Source organism: Uloborus diversus, unplaced genomic scaffold (genome assembly GCF_026930045.1).
Source record: "Uloborus diversus isolate 005 unplaced genomic scaffold, Udiv.v.3.1 scaffold_13, whole genome shotgun sequence".
In the NCBI taxonomy this organism is placed as follows: Eukaryota; Metazoa; Arthropoda; class Arachnida; order Araneae; family Uloboridae; genus Uloborus; species Uloborus diversus.
The window spans coordinates 3499009-3519740 of NW_026557987.1; the positions used below are offsets into that span (position 1 = coordinate 3499009).

The 20732-nt window shown below is 37.2% G+C and overlaps 1 protein-coding gene across 1 annotated transcript; it reads right to left on the reverse strand.

The window, feature by feature from the left end:
• Positions 1-556: 556 nt before the first annotated feature.
• Positions 557-20731, reverse strand: LOC129232673 (uncharacterized). The gene is made up of 4 exons (XM_054866806.1): positions 20694-20731; positions 9805-10027; positions 5364-5408; positions 557-758 (listed from the first exon to the last, which is right to left on the reverse strand). The coding sequence occupies exons 2-4, from the start codon at positions 10014-10016 to the stop codon at positions 680-682; spliced, it is 336 nt and encodes a 111-aa protein (XP_054722781.1). The 5' UTR covers positions 10017-10027; positions 20694-20731; the 3' UTR covers positions 557-679.
• Between the last annotated feature and the right edge of the window lies 1 nt (position 20732).

The following is a 20732-nucleotide window of genomic DNA, read 5'->3' on the forward strand; positions in this document are numbered from 1 at the left end:
TTTTTTTTTTTTTGTAGAAAAATATATATTTGGTTATATTAAAGGCTTTTAACATTTATGATTCAATGGCCCTCAAAAAGTGGAATATGGCCCCCAAAAATCGGGACGGATGACCACCTCCGACTCTCCCCTTCCAATTCAAAGTTCCATTTTCATGAAATAAGATGAGAAAAGTTCATTTATTTGGAATTTTTAGTTTTTACTTTCGAAAATCAAGCAATCCACCCTATAAAAATCATTTTTCAATGCGTCATTAATTTTTAACTCTGAAAAGTGAGGGGCCAAGGCCCTTTTATTTTTGGAAATGACGGGGCTGTTGCCCCCCCCCCCCTTCGTGTGAGTAGCCTATGACAAATAGAACCGACAATGTCAAAAACCTAACAATCCTGATGTGAGCTAACGAACGAAAAACCGTCTGACAAAAGAAGAATAATCAGAAAATAGTTTAAATTGAAGGAAAAAAAAACAGATTGAATAGTAACCAATGATACTATTGTCAACACAAGTGATTATAAGCAGATGAAGAAAATATTCAGTCGATTTGTAAAATGGCATCATGAACTTTAATCACTGTTAAAACGTAACATGGTATGTTAGTGCGATGTAAAATATCTCATAAGAATTTACAATGGTAAATTTTTCAAACATTGACTTCTTGAACCAAATTCCACAAATATTGTTATCTTTTCCACCACCATCTGTGATTGATGTCCACTAAACTTCCGTATTGCGAATCTGGAAACACCTGAATTCCAAGCCTGGAAAGAAATTAAAAGAGTTTTTTTTTTTACTTATCTTCAAACAGTTTTATTTCAATAGCATTAGCAAAGTATGGAAATAGCAAATTATTGTGAAAAGTAACCTGTTTCGGAGTTACAAACGGGATATCCATGCACCTGGAAAGTCCAGGAAAATCATGGATTTCGAAAATGGGCATTTAGACCATGTGATTTTCAACAAAAAATGCTAAAAAGTCATGAAAACTGACAATGGGGTGGTTTCCTTTGGTCAAATGTACTACTTTTAGTCATTGAAATGGATAGAATTACCAAAAGAAAATAACATGGACCCAGAAAATACTTTCATTTTCCCAACATTTTTCTTTTAATTAATTTTTTAAAATGTCCGATTTTTTAAACAAGGCGTGGTCTTGATGACGTCACATTTCTACCATGTTATGATTATCAAGAAGCGAATTATAAATGTTGCGCTGTACCATTACTATCGACCATATCATTGCCAATGCACGTGAGTAAAGATACGAATTAAATTTTTTGCACTGCGAATGTCAACACAGAATGACATTTTATTATTTGATGACATGGGCAGAAGCTGTAAACAATAAAAGCACTCCGATTTAAGTATTTTTTTTTTTAAATATTAAACTGAAACAAATTATTTAAAAAATGGTCAGATTCTATGTTTTTAAACATGCTCTTTCAGAAAAAAAAAAAAAATACTTTTAAATTTTTGGAAACGACCCCATTGGTCATGGGCTTATAAATACCTAATTTACCGAATCCGCGCTTTTTTTTTTTTTTGAGCAAATTCTGATTTTCAAAATCCAATTGCATCCCGGTCTATAAAATTTGCTTGTTTTTGTTTACTGTGTGATTTTACCATTAAAAATTTTATATGTTGTTATTTTAAATCATTTTTGTTTTAATTTATGACTTGCTCACTCGTCATTTTGCCACGCCCACTCGGAAATTTCAAGGACGTTTATAGGGTAAAGATAGAATGAAATTTATATTTTGTTTTGGTTGCTTTTTAGTTATAATAGTATCTCAGTTCGTTATATTTTGCTTGATTTGAATTTTAGAAACATATGTGCAAACTGCAAAGCTTAAGCATAGCTCAGATGGTTGCAGTTTTATGTTCACAAAGCACTAATACAGACAATTCTTGTGACAAATGTATGTATTTTCTGAAAACATTGCTTCCCTTGAGTCATGGAAATGTAGCAGATACCTTGTACAAAGAATCAGCCGCGGCGACAAATGGGGAGGGCGGAGGGGGGGGGGGCTTGCTTTAACATGAAATATTTGGGAGGACATAGATGCAAAAATAATATTTTTTGAAGTACACTTTCCAAAATTTACCAGCCGTGTCTCTTTTTTAACGAATGAAACCTCAAAGATGGATGGAGTTTTGTTGCAAGTTTTTGCTACAAAAAAGGTTAAACGGATGAATGTTTTTATGTTTTTTAAATTTATATATTTTTCGATAAGAACCAAATATAAATGAGCAAAGGAAATATCTTATATATCAAAAACTGAGTGTATCTTTGTATCTATCTATCTATCTATCTATGTATGCCGCTCTAACTTCTTCCGAACGCCAGAGAATTGACGATTGAACTAGGTCGATAGAATAGTAATTTTTTCTGGCTCATGTTTATTAAAGTTTCGTTTTTCTACGCCTTTAATTAGCGAAGATATTAATTTAAACATTTAAAGCGTTTATTCTTAAGAGCGTTTTTCGCTAGAAGGAAATCACTTTGACATGGTGCCAAATTCGACCTTTGGTTCTTTTCCCAAATCTACGTTGAATTTGCCTTTGTCGGGGGCCTTCTTTCCTGTGTTTATAATTGCTCTCTTTTTTTTCTGCTTAAAGCTGAAATTATTGAATGGTTGAGTTACAAGGTGACTGGGAATGGGATGATTCTAGAGCTACGCCACGCTGAAAATTAATGCACTTCTCATTGATTAATGTACCGACGCAAGCGATGCGATGATTCTTTTCCTTGAAAGGAATGCAATTTGCTTACCAGAAACGTAAATTAATTCTCTTTCGCTAAGCGCAGCCCCCGAAGTACAGCGCCAAAGACGCTGTACTGCGGTACTTCGGAGGAACCGAGTTGAACACCAACCTGTCTGAGGCGGGCTGTACGAGCCGCCGTAGGCGGCTAGTTGAAATGTTGCAAGATGGAAACAAGTGAAAAAACCGTATTCGCAACTCCAATAAACTATAGGGGGCGCTGCAGCCAATGTCTAATGGCGGATGAAAAAGGTAAAACAAACGCATGCCGTAACTTATAACTTGCTTTGATGCTTAGCGAATGACAGACATTTTTCATCGTGTTTGTGGGAAGCTTTTCTATTCTTCTGAAATTACACCCCAAACTGTCTGAAGCGTGTAATTTACCTAAAGAAAACACGTGGAATGGAATTTGCCGTTTTCTTTAGTATTGTTAATCACCGCAAGGCAGGATTGCCAATTTAGGGGTTTTCCCCCTAGATTTAGGGGGAAAATTTTAGTATGGGGTTTTTTTAGGGGTTTAAATTTTAGGGTTTTATTAGGTAAAAATGTTTTTTTTTAACCTTTGGGAATGCAAGTTCGACTATTTTATTTTATTTTTTTACTTACATACATTTTTTGAGGCTTTTTGGACCATTTGTTTTGATTAGAAATGGCATAAAAATGAAACAAAATGCCTTAACTCACCCAGCATCGACACTAGCAATGGGCACGTGACCTTTTAATTTGCCATGTGTGTGATGTCACAGTAAAAGATCACGTGACTTTGACGTCACATGAATCTTTTCAATCGCATTTAGGGGTTTTTTGAGTTGAGTTTAGGGGCAAAGATTTTTAGTAGTTAGCAACCCTGCCGCAAGGTAGCGTATTCAAGCCCTGGAGTTGCGAATTGATTGATCCTGAATTACTCTATTTTTGCAAACGATTAGAAAAGTGGTTTGCAATTTAATCATTTCTTACAATTTAAGCATAAGATTATTTGGTGCAGTACCTCAGAGGGTAATTTAAGAGTATTTTTTTACGTTTTTGCGATGATAAATCTTTCAAAAAAGTGCCTCCCTGAGACGTATTACTTGAATGCTATCTTTTCCACCAACTGCCGATGATGTCCACTAAACTCCCGTTTTGTGAATCTGGGAACACTTGGATTCCAAGCCTGGAAAGAGAGAAAGAAGCGTGGAAGATTTTGACTGTTGTTTTGTGTCCAACCAGGGCCTGATTATAGCACAGGCCAACCAGGCCTGGGGCCTCATCTTCCTAAGGGGCCTCAAATTTCCTAAACAATTATGCATAATAATTAAAAAATAATAACTTATTAATCGCAAAAAACTTCCTTAACACTCCGTCGGGCGCAACTGATCTATTAGGCACACCTCGAGTTCTTTAGTTAGCCACGCCCCCTCAGTAGCTTCAATCAATGTACATTCATTTTCTCAAATAAACTTATGTTACATTCGAAAATCATGGAAAACTTTTATTTCTCTTCTTTGGTGTTTGTAGTTGACAATTTTTTCGTAAGAAAATGTGAACATGCGTAGATCAGTAGATCAAAGTGTGCTTCCCAGGCTCAATGCGCCCGATCATGTTCTACAACATATTGCGCCCGACGGAGTGTTAAAGGAGAATTTTTATTCATTTTGCTATTAGCGAATTTACCATGCCACAACTATGAGGAATGGGAAGCATCATAAAGGGAATGAAAGGATCCTGAAGGGATGCATAAATGCACATGGTTAATGATTTACGTAATTCTGGGATAGAAAAAGAGGCCCCAAAAATGAATTCCGACGTGGACTAAACCTGTAACCTCCATATCCCGTTATAGTCTTCAGGGGGACTCCAAATTATTGTGGGCCTAGGGCCTCACTTTTAATTAGTCGGGCCTTGTATCCAACTGGAAGAGAGGTAAACTGAGAAAGATGCTTGGCGATACCCTGGGGCACAGTAGCGGCTCGTGAGAGGGGCCAGAGGGAGCCCGGGCCCCCTCACTTTTTTCAGACAATAATTTATAACTTTTTAGTTTTTTTCTTTTTTTTTTTTTTTTTTTTGCCGTATGTGTTTGAAATTAAAAAAAAAAAAAAAGTGGATTGATGTGGAGGAGGGGAAGGGGGGTCAGAAAATATTTTTAAAGATTTACTTTGTTTTATTTCCCCTCCCCCTGGAATGTCTATCCTAATAGTCTCAACTTTTCCTTCAAGAAAGATCGGCGCGAAGCCGGTCGAGTACTAACACTAGACATTGGTCCCAGGACCTGTCCATTTTCCCTGTTTTTCCGTTATCGCAAAAAATCGTGTTCGTTACCATTCGAAACTCTGAATTTAAACAAGTTTGAACCCTTTAATTCGTATTAAAAAACAGATTTTTTAAATTTTCTATTCAATTTTAAAACTTGAAAGAAATAATGAAAAAGTACCTTTGAAACTCAATAAGGGTCAAATTTACCTCTAACTTTGAAGGCCCGTCTTGCACCCCCCCCCTCAACAAGAACATTCGGCAGGCCTTACTGCCTACAAGCATTAAATGTAAAGCATTTTTGAAAATGTTATGTGGAAAAAATGCCATGTGGTTTGTTTAATCGCGTATGAAAACAGAAGTCAACCTACTTGGCTGGGCCATCCTTCTTCCTGCGCAGGAACATAGAGAAAAACCTGAAAATAAGTAAATGAAATAAATGCTTGTTTTTTTCTTTTTTTGAAGCGTAATATAAATTCATTGACCAATACAGTAACCTCCGCTTATAGTGTGATCGCGGTTTATGTTATCAATCGCTCTGTCCCGATTAAAATTATTGCTTTATGCGAAACGAGCTGATCCTTCCGAAGCATTTGCGCTCGACAGAGGAAATTCAAAAAATATTTTTTCTTTAAAAAATAACAGCAAAAATGTGACTTATTTGTTTATTTTCCACTGATAGAGGTGCAAAAACCTTTGAAATAAAATCTTACTTTTTTAAAGTTCGATGAAGTATTATGGAAGTTATGGCTTACCCACCAAAACACCTTTAAGGAACAACGCGATTTACCATGCTGATATGAACTTTTTTCTTCTGATTTTAATGCAACAACACAACTGTGGTTTTGAATCCTCTAATCCTACCCCCATTGAGTTAAGATTGTATATTCATGGAGGTTTGGACCAGAATTCGACTGAGAATGATTATGTATTCGAAAACTACATTTTCTGGCCTATGGGAAGATCAATTCCATGCCCTTCGAGTTATCAGCAGAACGCTCTTATTAATTAAGCTAATAGGCTTTCAACCCTGAATGCTATACACATGGATTGTAAACAATCACGTTTCAACGCAACAAAATTAATTAAAACTGATGCCTCTATTTTGTTAAAATATTGTTACAAATTCTGTAAGTAGTAATTATTTTTGTAATTAATTTGTCGTAATCTAGCTAAATTTGGCGTTTTTTAAATTATCTTTCGTCTAAAATTATTGTAGTAACGTAACCTCTAAGTAGTTTCCTGTAATGAATATACAGCCCCTGTACATTCGGCTGAAGTATACGGTCTCCTCATTTCTGAATGATAAAATTTGTGAATGGAAAGAAATAAAATAACGGTCTACGATTTTCGGGAATCTTTTGGAATATTGTGGAAACTTTTCGATGTGTATAAAAAGCGGCCCACAGGTCAAAAAGTCAGTCTTGAGTTAGCTTTTGCCTGTGAATCGTCGCAGCGGTACGCTGGAGAGCATTTATTTCTCTGTTTTGTGAAGCCTTTTGAGCTGTATTTTTGCTTATTTGGATGTAAATACGTGTGTAACCGTTGAGTTTACGGTGTTGATTGTTATTTGCTTAATTGCTGATGATTCATTTTGCAGTTGTCAATGATCTTTCCTGTACATAGTGTAAATAAATCCCCTGTGTTTCTCTCAAGAACTGTGTCGTCCTTTCAAGAAAGTTGGAAGTCGCACCGGATCTGTTACAATATTTTTAAATACTGCGATTTACTATGTTAAAATTATTTCTTGTTTCATGATTATAACAGCAGAACTGTACTGCCGTGCTAAGAACAAAATTGGTATCTGCACTTTTTATCAAAATTGAGTTATGGTCACCAGGTTGTACTTTGTCACGTATTTCACTTAAATATAATGTTTTATGATAATTTGTGAGTGGGAAATATTTAAAAAAAAAAAAAGTCTGAAAAAGTTGCATCTGAATCAAATATATGGAGACGCAAAACTTTAAAACGGGAATTTCTCCTTTTGAACTCGGCTGCAGACAAGACTGCGCTTTTAGCACGGCGGTGTAGCTCAGAATCCTGCAATGTGTTTTGCTTATATGTTCATGGAAATTTAGATCAGAATTCTGCTGAAAAAAATAATGACGTACAACGGGGTTGTTTCCTTCAGTCAAAAGTATTACTTTTAGTCACTGAAATAGATAGAATATAAGCAAAATAAATATATATATATATATATTAATTTGAATTTTGGTCATCTTGAATTCAAATTATGTTTTTCTCAATCACGAGTGTGTGTGTGTATGTAGGCATGTGTGTGTCTGTGTGCAGGCATGAGTGTGTGGGTAGTTGTGTGTATGTGTGTGGCGGGGGGGGGGGGGGTATGTGTATGGGTGGGCATATGTGTTTGTGTCTGTGTGCAGGCATGAGTGTGTGGGTAGTTGTGTGTATGTGTGTGGCGGGGGGGGGGGGTATGTGTCTGTGTGCAGGCATGAGTGTGTGGGTAGTTGTGTGTATGTGAGTGTGTAGGTGTTTGTGTACGTGTGTAAGTATGTGTATGCGTGTGTGTATGTGTTTGTGTAGGTGTATATGTGTGTGTAGGTGCGTGTATGGTATGCGCGTGTGTGTAGGACATGGATGCAACCTGGAGACGGCTTTCGCTATACGAGCAGCATCGTGAGGAGCCGGTCGACGGTGATGCTGCAGAGGGTGCTGGCGGGAAAATAAAATGATAGGACGCCAAAAACAGTCAAATGAAAGCACTAAGCAATCGTGATCGCTCAAAATAATAATAATAATATGGACCCACAAAATACTTTAATTTACCCAACAGTTATTTTTTAATTAATTTTTTAAAATGTCCGATTTTTCAAACAAGGCGCGGTCTTTATGACGTCACAAATGATGCACTTTGGCGCATCTTTCTATCCCGTTTCCACGTTATGATAATCAAGCAGCGAATTAAAATTGCGCTCTACGCTTGCTATCAACCCTATCGTTGCCAATACACGTGAGTAAAGATGCGAATTAAATATTTTGCTCAGTGAATGGCATTTCATCATTTGTGATGTCATCGGCAGAAGCGTAAACAATGAAACCGCACCGATTGAAGTAATTTTAAATAAATTGTTAAAAAAAATGGTCAGGTCCTATGTTTTCAAGCATGCAAATTTTGGAAACGACCCCATTTTTCGGCAATACAATAAAAACGTAATTTTTCGGCCGTTGAGGATTCGATCACGACCCTTCGCAGTATTAGCACGGCGCTCTAACCAGCTGAGCCAATGCATCTCCGTTTCGGGATGCTGTTCATTGAAGCAATGCGTAATTTTAGGAGGAAAGGGTGACCTAAGAAGAGTTATATGCTTCAAGGCTTTAATTTAATGTGTTAAACGTTTACTTTCTTCTTCATCTGTTCATAAAGAAATAACAGAAAGCTAAATTTGTAAAGATTTTCTTTTTTAAATTTCAGACGGACTTTTAACCCTTTTAAGGGGAATTTAAACTTTTGTTCTCTTTAGAATTAGTGATGTAAAATACCTGGGTATTTATTTTTAGGGGTAAATACCCAGGGTATTTACCTGGGTATTTATTTCAAAAATTTATATTCAACTAAAATACTTTTTTGTCTACTCCACTGTGTATATATATAGCCAACCATATACAAAACAATAAATTTTTGTCCAAAAATTGTATTTTGATCACATATTTAAAGAATTATTGTGTGAAACAAGTTAGCAATCTAATATGATATTCACATTAAATGTGTTGGATATGCCTAATCAATGTCCCCATCTTTCTTTTTTGTTTTTCACTTTTCAAAACAAAATTTAAACTTTTACCAGTACAAATACAAAGTGAGTGACGAACTAATGCCTCCTAAATACTAAATGCCTGTCACATTCTCCCTTTTAACATAGAGCAAAATGATCCCAGTAAGCATATTTTCGGTCTTCTGGCTACTTCCAACTATCGAAGTTCGAAAGCATTAGAAATTAAAAGTGGAGAAAACAATTGGTTAACTTCTAAATTTAAATTTTAAAATTAACCAATTTACGATTTGATTTGAATTGTTTGGATCCATCGTCATAGCAACACCATCTATGTATTGCCGTCAGGTAGTAGCGTCGTTGTTTGTGTACCGGCGGAGGATCACTTTTTAAAACAAATGTGGTAGGTATACATAATATTCTTAATAACTTCTCAGTAAATTCTTCCAAGCATCCCCCATGCTTCCTTTTTTTTTTTTTCATTTTGGATATGACTAACCTAGATTGTGATTTTGATATCCTGAAGTTCATCATTGAATTGCTTATACTTGTCCAATTATAGCATAAAAAGAAGGATTCTTTGGTTCACGATATGTTTCTTTCAAAATTTCATCAAGTCTTCCAATAAAAAATATTATAAACTGTGTAATACATATGTATGTATCAGTTTTACCAATTATTTCATATTTAGATTTTTAAAAAATTTTCAGACTCACTTTTTGCATTTTTTTTGTAAAATACCCAAGTTTTGGGTATTTACCCAGGCCTTGGGTAAATATCCAAAAAGTATTTATCTACCACTGGGTATTTACCCGATCCACATCACTATTTAGAATACATGTAGAAATTAATCTTTTAAAATACATCGTTGTACGTTGAAAAATTCTAAAAGCAAAATCAATGCAGATAAAAGTTTCAAAAAAATCTAAAGTAACGATCAATCCTTATTGGCTTGTTTAAATGACAATTTTGCTCAAAATTTATTTAAAAAAACTAACAGTAACATTGTCTCTAGCCCCCCCCCCCCCTATGGCGACCAATGGAGACTACTGTGTAACATTAAAAAACTCGAACTTACGGAACTCTTATATTCAGATCGATGGGTCGTCGACGTTTTTTGATTCTGATTCGCGTCCCGTTGTCCTTTTCGTCGTCGTTATTTTTTTTGTCTTCGTCGCCATACAGAGCTTTGTCTTCTTCATCATCGTCATCATACTCGTCGTCGAATGTCATCGACAAGGTCAGTAGAGCCGCCACCAGCAGCAACGGGAATATCCACTTTTGTGGCATCTTAATCGGACCTAGATTAGATCAGGGTAAAAGCTTAAGTGAATTTGACGTAATTTTAAAGGACATTTGTTGAAAGCTCGTTGCTGTTGGAGGAACTTGATTTGAAGCATTTTAATCCACTCTATAACAAAATCTATGTAAATAAAACAAAGAATATATGTGTATATATGTTCCCTATACAAATCCACAGTTTACGTCGGATCACGACCAAATTTGGCAGGGAGGTACTTGAGCACCCGAGAAGGAACGTGGGGGTTTTTTCGAACGCCGAAGAAAGAATCGAACCGTTCGAACTGCTCGAAAATGGCATTAAATCGCTCTCTCTACCCGAAATAATTATCCGATCAGTTCAAATTTAGTGCTTTTCGAAAGCCCGCGAGGGTTCCATGAAACTTGCAGTATTTTTTTCAAATTGTTCAAATTAGTCACTTAAAAATAACATTTGGGTGAAGTGTTTAACAAATATTTTTCAAATGTACAGCGGAGAAAATATTAATTTAGTGGATTAAAAGAACATATATTGCCAATGTATGGTCAATAATGTCACTCCTAGAATTATGGCTGTTACTAAAATACCATTTGATCTTTGCTTGCACTAGAAATTTAAACTGATGTCATTCATTGAAATTATGGTGCAATTTAAAAGATGAACGTTCTCATAATTGCATCTTGACACTTTTACCACTATCACACCATAATACGTTGTGCCATGCTTCAGTCGCATGTGTTGGCACTCATGGCAGAGCTCCCAGGAGCCATTTTCAACACGACAATGCTCGGTCGCACACAGCAAACATGTCAGAAGGCTTCTTGCACATTATCACTTTCTAGGGCCTGCTGGATCCCCTGAGCAAATCTAAAGAAGTTCTGCCCTTATATAGAAGTTTGGTAAGACCTCATTTGGTGTATGCTGTTCAGTTTTGGTCTCCTTATCTTAAGAAAGATATTAATGTATTGGAAAGGGTTCAAAGGCGGGTTACAAGGCTAATAAGTGGACTTTCCCACTTAGATTATGATTCCAGGCTCAAAAGACTAAAAATGTACAGTCTTGAGCAAAGAAGGGACCGAGGGGACATGATTCAGTTGTTTAAATTGAATAAAATGAAAGATGTTACGGGGCTGAAGTTTAGCACTGAAAACAGGCCAAGGGGTCATTGTTTTAAGTTGTTTAAATCTCAGGCTAACATGGATGTTAGGAAAAATTACTATTATAGCAGGGGAGTGGAACCTTGGAACAGCTTACCGGAAGAGGTGATAATGAGCAAGGGAGTAGATGGTTTTAAGAGGGCCATTGATCTTCACTGGGGATTGTAAATTGACTAGGACCAGTCTAGCTGGGCCCAGAGCCTGTTGCTGGTCGTCACTATTTATTTGTATTAGATCGAACATATCTGGGATCGCTTGAAACGTTTAGTTGATAGCCGACGAGTTTGATATTATTAGTCGCCCGTTTACAGTAACTGTGCACGAGATGACGTAGGACATCGTACGAGACTGTTATGCTTCGATTCCCTTTTGTGTCGCTTCGTACATTCCCGCTAAAAGTTGCCCAGCAAGTGTACACCAAAACCTCCTTTCATTTGGGATTTGTCCAGTCCAGGGCGGTCATTCCAAGCTCGTCAACTTGCGAGATCGAGATTCTCGCTCACGTGATTGGTTGTGACGTAGAAATATCGCAAAGTAGTATTTTAATCTACTCGAACTCAACTTGCGGCTAGGTTCGAGTAGATCAGAATACTACTTTGCGACACTCTGGTTTCGTCACAACCGATCACGTGAGCGAGAATCTCGATCTCGCAAGTTGACGAGCTTGGAATGACCGCCCAGATGAACATTTTGCTTTCATTTTGCAATCACTTTCTTATATCAATGTTGTCCTCTGTAAAATTTCGTATTTTGGGACCTAAAGCAATCTGGATAAACGAAAACCCGGATGATCCGGGTAACATGGGTATTAAGCAAAACAAATCCTTAAATAAAGAGACATAATTTTGATTACAGCGAAAAACAATGCTTTGTCATAAAATGACATGAGATTGTTTCGCACCGAGTCCACACTTCATATTATTCAATCGAAACCTTGATCATTTACAGTTCAGTCAAACTGACAAGCCGAAAAAGTGCGCCATGATGATTAGTTTGCCACAATTTATTGCGCGATCAATGTAGGAGTTGTACATTCATTCAAAAAAAAAAAAAGGGCTGATGTGTGCATCACATGACTTCCTTTTAGTCCAACTTAATGTCATTTCCTCATGATTGGCAATTTTAATGTGATTCAATTGTTTACTCTCTAAATATCACCAACAGTGGCCACATTGAAACAAATTTAAAATTAAAAAAAAAATCGTCAAATTTGTCGCCAAGTTGGCGACCAAAAGACTGGCGATATATCGCCAAGCGTCCGACAAATTATAACACCACTTGAGTTTACATCGAAATTAACAATGATTTCCCCACAAAAGGGGCAAAAGACCCCCTTAGGAACATCCGAATGCAACCAAAAGGGAAGGTGCACAACTAGACCCCACTACGAGTCTATGTACCAAATTTCAACTTTCTAGGACATACCATTTTTGAGTTATGCGAGATACATACGCACATACGCACATACACACATACGCACATACATACAGACGTCACGAGAAAAGTCGTTGTAATTACCTCGGTGATGGTCAAAATGGATATTTCGCGTGTCTATACATTCTTAGGCACTTTTCCGCATGTGGTCGAATCGAAAAAAAAACTCAACATTCATTTGGGGGTGAGCAAAATGGAAATTAAGGGCGATTTTTGAGTGAAAATTTTCTCGCGAATACAATACTTCCTTTTTTGTAAAAGGAAGTAAAAATCAAGAAAACGTATGTGTCTCATATCTTCAATCAAAATTAAGAGCGAATGTTGAGCGCACTAAAAGTTCAGTTATCATAATTTACTATCATTTCAACTGGAGCGCCCACCTGGAGGGGGGGGGGGGGTCATGGCGCAGACTACGACATTGAAATTTAAAGGGGGGTGTTTTGATGGGTATTTTTCTCTTTTTTAGAAGGGCTCTTGCTTTTTGAGGGGGGAGGACTTCGCGATTTTTAGGGGGGTCGCCCTTGCTTGAAGGGGGGGGGGGGCACTCCTGGTTTCAAACTCTTTTTAAAACTCTACAATTGTGATACGGAGATCCGGATCAAGGGGAAGGGGGCGGATAAAAGAGGTTCCACTGTGCCACTATCACTTTTTTTGAAACTTGTAACTTTACATTTTTTTTGAAATAGGTAAAGTGTGTTTTCTCTAAGAAGTGGCAATTTAGGAATTTCAGGAAGAAAAAATAATTTGAATTATGACATCTTGAATTCAAATTATGTTTTTCGCAATCACGAGTGTGTGTATGTAGGCGTGTGTGTTTGTGTGTAGGGGGTATGTGTATGTGTGTGTAGGCATGTGTGTTTGTGTCTGTGTACTGGCATAAGTGTGTGGGTAGTTGTGTGTATGAATGTGTGTGTGGGGGGGGGTATGTTTATGTGTTTGTAGGCATATGTGTTTGTGTCTGTGTGCAGGCATGAATGTGTGGGTAGTTGTGTGTATGTGTGTGTATGTATGCGTGTGTGTATGTGTGTAGGTGTATGTGTTTGTGTGCGTGTGTGTGTGTAGTTGTGTATGTATGCGCGTGTGTGTAGGAGATGGATGTAACCTGGAGACGGCTTTCGCTATAGGGGCAGCATCGTGAGGACCCGGTCGACGGTGATGGTGCGGAGGGTGGCGGTGGGAAAATAAAATCAAAGGACATCAAAACAGTCAAATGAGAACAATAAGCAATCGTGATTGCTCAAAAAAAAAACACTTCATAAGTGTGAAATCAGTGGTGTGTGTTGGTGTGTGGAAAATATGAACTCATCATCAACAAACCAAGGCGGGAATCCCTTTGTTGCATTTACAAGGAAAAGAGATCAGACACACAATACGGGTTTCTTTTTTTGTTTTCTTAAATCTCGGCAGAGATCGAGTTACGGAATGTTAAGCGATTTAATAGTTCAACTTGACCTTGGATGCAATACTCTGTAATCGATTTCGCGTGACAAGCACGCAATGCCTCATTAGTGAGGTAAAGTGGTGGTCAGACCACCTCTCTCTCACTCTCGCGGGAAACCGAGCGATGGAACTTTCTCCAACAAGTCGATGGATTTGTGAACCTCAACTTCAGACCTGGAAGAAGTGAAGAACATAAACGGAGCACATTTTTTTTACAACGGACTTTTTTGTTGTCAGTTCCCTTCTCAATTAAAAAAAAAGCTGAATGACACAAGAGTATTACAGCGGTGATTGTGAGTTCATGAAAAAATACCTGAAAGTTTCAAAGCGAGACCGGGGGGTGGGGGGGGGCGGTAATCTTTGGCCCCTATTACTTAGGTGCACCTTTGCCATAGTATTAAATACTTCTGAGTCAAAATATTGTGTATACATGTGATTAAATTTTTTAAGGTTAGAAAGTTACTTTTGAGCTGGTGTTATATAAATTATCTTGACATTTATTTGTCCATCTTAAGGGATAGGTGTCCATCTTAAGGCTCTTGCAGGTATATTTGATGAGTATTATATAATTTAAAAAAATTGCGGAGGTAGGGAGATAAAAGCATAGAAAAAAAAAATATATGTATAACTCCGGTATTTTCGGACATAAAAATACCGGAAATACGTCCGAAAATACCGGAAATTCGGTAAAATAGCAGAACACAATCACTCCTGAGTAAAGTATACAGGGGTGCCCCCTCAATATCACGGACTGGGTTGCCAGATTTAAGAACAGTAAATACGGGACAGGCTTCTAAAGGGGCGGGAGGATGATATTTTTGTGGTGAGGGCAATTACTGCTTATGGTGTAGTTTTAAGGGGTGATAAACAATCATGTTTCAATAGCTTTCGAAAGATTCCTCTTAGTATGTTTATTTGTGAGTACACTTTTGAAGGAACTCTAACTCAAAGAATAAATTAAGTAATAGAACGAAGTTCAGCATACAGATCGACGTTGATAGGAACAGGTGCTAATTAGTTTAATCACGTTTTTCGTTTTTTTTATTTTTTTACCTTAAAATACTGTTTCGTATTATAAAATATTGTTATTAGCTAAAATACGGGACATAAGCCGTCCGGTATGGAAGTTCCCCGGGACACGGGACATTTTTCAAAATACGGGACTGTCCTTTGAAATCCGGGACGTCTGGCAACCCTGGTCACGGAGCCCCTCCCCCCCCTTCTCCAAAAAAAGCAAAAACCCTCCCAAAAATGAGAAAAATACCCCTCGACCCCCCCAAAAATGTCATTGGCGCAATCTGCGCCATGCCCCCCCCCCCTCCCTTCCCTAAATAGGCACCCCTGTATACTTTCAGGGGTGCCCCGAAGGCAAATTTTTGGGAGGGCCTGAATCTCTCCATTTGCAGAGTGGAACTCCAAATGTTGCCGAATGATGATAATTTTGTGGAATCGTCAGACAAAATTTGCCGAATTGGGGGTGGGGGGGGGGGGTACCATTCGATAGTGTAATGATGAAGAATAATCTAAATCAGCAACAAATCGAAAGAATGCAACCTTACCTTTCTTTTTTTCGACGTATAAATTGTGTTCCTGAAGTTAGAAATGAGTTCATTATAAAGCCTGCAGAAATTTTAGACAAAGTTGCCAAACTGATCGAGTTTCGGTGAGCAATGGAAGCCGTCTTTCACTCGAATTGCAGATGGATGTCCTGCCACATGAAGACGGTGAAATCTGGTACCTTGAATTTCTCGTCAAGTCTTTAAATTTGACGCTTTTCTTAACATTTCGGGAGACTTTCAGACCTTACATCTATGGATATCGGGGCCACGACGGCAAATAAACTTTGCTTCAAAAAAAAAAAAAAGGAGGAGGGGGGGGGGGGGGGTTCTGTATGCTTTTTTGATTGATACCTGTTTAAACTTTTTAAATTATCTTAAAATTCGTGTAGTTCTCTAGTTAGAGCCATGTTAGAAATGGGATCTGAAACTAATTAATACTAGTGGTTTAGTAAAACTAAAGTTGCTGTAAGTATCAAAATTGGCCATTTTTATTTATTGACTAGCAAAAATACCCGGCATTGCCTAGGTCAGTAATAATTATGAGAAAAAATCGTTACTTGCTTTTGTTTTCTGTTTTAAGTGAAAGAATTTAAAACACATCTTTTTGACGTGATTAAAAATCGAGTTTCTTCCTTACGCATAAAAGTAAAATAGCAATAAGTATAAAGAACAAAATAGTATTGATTTAGAAACGAAAGCACTATATTTAAGCATATACAAATTTCCAGAACATGAAATTATTCTTCTCATGTTTAAAAAGATTAATCTGTTGATACTTTTTTTTTTTTTTCATATGGAGTCTAAAACCTTCTCTGTATGGCTAATGAAGTACGAAGTGGTTAAAAAAAAGTAGCTCCGCTCGTAATCCCCTTATACCTGCTTTAGTTATTTTGGGAAATTTCAATCATTGTGGGCTCTTGGTGCGATTTTACCGAATTTGCGAAAGTCGTTTTGGGGTACCTTCGATGATGCTCCCCCCTTCTTTCCTTACTTTGTAAAACGATCTTATACATATAAAATCTGAGTATCTATCTATCTATCTATCTATGTCCAAGCTTCTTCTCCCGAACGACAGTGAACTGACCATCGAACCAGGTATCGATGGGTTCGTCATCCTCCCGTCTTCATGTTTGGCTATTTAACATAATTCTCCGATAATAATTAGCGGAGATATCAATTAAAAACTTTTAATTATGACTCTTAGATTTCAAAATCAAATCACTATTTTTCGAAGGCTTTCCTCCATTCAAATTATTATTCAGTGCTTCAACTCAACTTTCCGGATGAACGCTTTTATTAAAATTTACAACGTGAAGAAAATCATTGAAAAGAAACATCTGTTGCAATTTTTTTTCTCGAATATAAAGAAATAAAATTAGGCTTTTGTTTTAAGGCTTTTCCTGTAATCAGGGTGTTTAAGTTGTTTACTTTTCGATTATTTTGCCGTAATCTGCAGCAAAATTTTGCTGTTTTTTTTTGTTCAAGCCTGATAGTTAAATACGCGTCACATGACATAACTTTCATTTTCGAGGAGGACCGTGCACGTCGTAAAGTAAATGAGTGATTTACAAGTTATTTGAGTTCTTTGAGGGTTTGTACCTGGAAAACGGATTGATGTAATTCTTGTACGACCATGTGGATAGAATCCATCCAAATATTTATCTGAGTGGTATGTTGCATTAATAGACACCCGGGCAACGCCGGGTAGTAGACTATTTTATGTAAAAAGCGGATTGTTATTGTGCATAAATATTTCCGATATAGTCTATCAGATGTAATTCAGTTTAACGTGAGTAAAGATTATAGTTGATAATGCATATATTTTCCCCTTTTGTGCTGACTGAAAATGTACTCATAACTTGTATCATTGATAACGATTATTAACGTTGATGAGGTGTTTTGGCAAAAATATGTTTTACTGGTGTTTTGCAAACCTTGCTTTACGCGCATTTATTTATTTCTTAACGCATTAGAAACTAGTGTCAGTGTACTACAAAAGCATCAACTGGACTGCTCTTACATTTTTTAGGTAGCCCGTGCAACGCCGGGCACGCAGCTAGTATGATATTAATTTTCGTTACAGAGATATCGTCGCCAGATGCTGAGATATTTTTGGTCACCATAAAATGGCGCTAAACAGTTTCACACGAAATGTTACCAAAATAAGTAATAAAATTTGGTGATTGTTTGAAATTGTGCAAAAAGGAAAATTAATGGAAGTTTTTGTGCTGTTTATGGATTTGCCTAATTTAGTTGCTGGATTATTTAACACAGTAAAAAAAGTCTTTTGAAAATTCTTTGATTGGCGATGATTTGTTTACATGGTGAAAGCTGAGAAACATTATGACGTAGTCTTCGGCTTTAAAAACAGCGACGTTGAAAAAACTGCCAAATGCATCAGCTACGGAAATCTTTCTGCAAAAATTTTGGCGATCTGCTGGTTGATATGATAATGAGTAAGTGTTCAATCAGTATGAATATCAATAAAAACCATTAATTACATTAAAGTTCCGTTTAATTGGAAAATGATCAGCCAAATCATGTATTATTTGCCAATCTTGTGCAAAAATCATACTTCAAGATTTGACTTGAGAAAAGCCTTGAATAGTCACGAAAAGCAAAGATAGTCAACAATACAACAATTGTCGCTATCGACAGGGAGTTGAGATGATACACTAAATACTGTATTGAGTTGAGGAAAGCCTTTGAACATGGAACTAAAAAGCTCATAACTCGTTTTTTATTCGACTTAGAAATTTGGAACAGGTGCCATCTTCATCAGAAAAATCAGAGCTTTCGATGGAGATATAATGTTAATATGTGCAAGTATTTTTTCATCCCAATATTAGAGAATTTATACAAAAATTGTGTTTTATTGCCCCCCTAAGGGGGTTTTGCCCCCCATAACGGGACGAAAACTACCCTATGTGTTATTCTGATGCATAAGCTATATTATTGTAAAGTTTCATAAAAATCCGTTCAGCAGTTTTTGCGTGAAAGAGTAACAAACATCCATACATCCATCCATACATCCATACAGACAAACTTTCGCATATATAATAGTAGTAAGATTTATTTCTTTATTTTTTGAATAATTATTAAATTACGTAAATGCATTACCAATGCCAAAAAAAAAAAGGTTTAAAAAACTATATTGATACATGCTAGAATTTAATTGCAACAGAAGTTTTTTCATATAATCCCAGAAGTACTGCAGCATTTAGTTAATTAACTTCCAGTACCGTCTGGGTATAGAAGCAGACTGATTTTTGAGAATGATTTTCGGCTAGATCTGCAGGGCTGCGGAGTCGGAGGGAGACTTTAAGAGTCTTCGTCTCCGGCATCCCAAAGTCATAAGTCAACCCTACTCTGCCTCCGCAATACTAGAAGAGTTGCAGACGCTGAGGAAAAATGACAGACTCCGACTCTTGGGATTTTAACCTTCGACTTCCGACTCTTTCATCTCAAACTTTTTTGTCCATACTTATGCGAATTACCCATTTTATCCGGATTATCGATTATTCGGATTGCCTTGGTCCCAGATTGGGATGCCCCCGCCAGTAGCGTAACTAGAGGTTGGCAAGAGTGACTCTCGCCAGGGGCGCAGCAGCTAGGGGGCGGCATATCAACTGATTAAAAAAAAAAAAAATTAAAGAGTTTTTTTTTTTTTTTTTTTGATCATGAAATTTGAAAAATGCTTTAAAAAAATTAAAAAAAAAAAAAAACTCGCAAGAACAAGAGCATAATATCTGCTGAGAAGGAACATTGGGCATCATAAAAACAATTCTAAAAAAGAAAATAAGAAAAAAATTACAATGCTGCCTCCTATTTGTCGAATCAACTAATCAAAATTTTCCAAAAAAAATAGAGGTCACAATGACCTCCGGTGACTTCCCATGGGGAGGGGGGCGCAATTTCTTTAGTTAGCCAGGGGCGCTAGAACTCATAGTTACGCTACTGACCCCCCGCCCCGAACTCAAATTTTTGGGAGCTGTAAGAATTCTCAATTCGCCAAACAAACTTCCAATTTTTCCGAATGACAGAATAGGAACATGCACACATATACATACATGACATCTAATGAGGACAGTGGCGTAGTTAGAACTTTCTCAAAGGGGTGGGGGCTCTTATGAAATTTTTCGAGCCAAAAGGCCGAAAAGCAGAATTTTAGGCCCTTGCATGTGTGTTCGTTAGTACAACTTTGAGTCTCATGGGGAGGGGGTATCACTCTAAGGACGTGTACAGAAATTTTGGGGACTATCACAAATGACTTTTCCGGGCCCCCCTTCATATTGTTTACCCCTATATTTCACCCCTAGTTTTAAAAATATTGGGCCCTCTTCAGGCTCGGGTACGGGCCAACAGGTGTTCGTTAATATAATTTTGAGTCTCATGGGAAGGGGATATCACCCCCCCTCTAGACTACGCCACTGAATGATAAGGAACATTAGGCATTATTAAGAAACAATTTTAAGATTAAAAAAAAAAGAATATCAATGTTGAGATAGTCTCTAAATTCACCAAATCGTCAGCAAAATTTGGAAAATAAGGATTTTTTTTTTGAGAGGTCACCCAAGGACGGATACAAAGGGAGGGGCGATCGCCCCTCCCTTGAGAGGTCTTGCACTAGCAATGTTTCGGAAATAAAGTAATAAAAACGCAGAATTCAGGGGCTTTCCTCCGGTAATTTTTCGAAACTGAAGTTTCAAAACACAAAATTTTTGACGAATTTCGAAGACAACAGGGATGTTCGAAACAGTCCTCCCACTCAATTATTACTGTTTCGAGAGATCTAAAAATGCAATTTTAAAACTTTTGATAACGTAAAATGAGGAGAACATTAGGGGGCCTCCTGCAAAGTTCCTTCTAGTCTAAATCTCTCCAAATAAAGTTATGTGGCAGCCCCCCTTCCTCCCCAAGCAAACGTAGTAAGAGATAAGTGAAAAAAAAATCAGTCGTCCCCCTCCTTGAAAATTTTCTCGATCCGCCGTTGGGTCACCTCCCATCGGAGCGCCTAGTTAGCCCAGAACTTACCAAAATTACTGTTAAAATTTAATACTTCACCAAAATTTAAGATCGAAAGTTAAAACGCACTTACCGGAGGAAGATGAGTGCAGCGTATGACGTTTTCTCCCAT

Bases quoted from the DNA above. Each gene is read 5' to 3' on its own strand.
- LOC129232673 (XM_054866806.1), bottom strand. From the start codon at position 10,016: ATGCCACAAAAGTGGATATTCCCGTTGCTGCTGGTGGCGGCTCTACTG. The intron at 5,409-9,804 runs GTAAGTTCGAGT...ACTTATTTTCAG, and splicing joins GATCTGAATATAAGAGTTCC to GTTTTTCTCTATGTTCCTGC. The intron at 759-5,363 runs GTAGGTTGACTT...ATTTCTTTCCAG, and splicing joins AAGAAGGATGGCCCAGCCAA to GCTTGGAATTCAGGTGTTTC.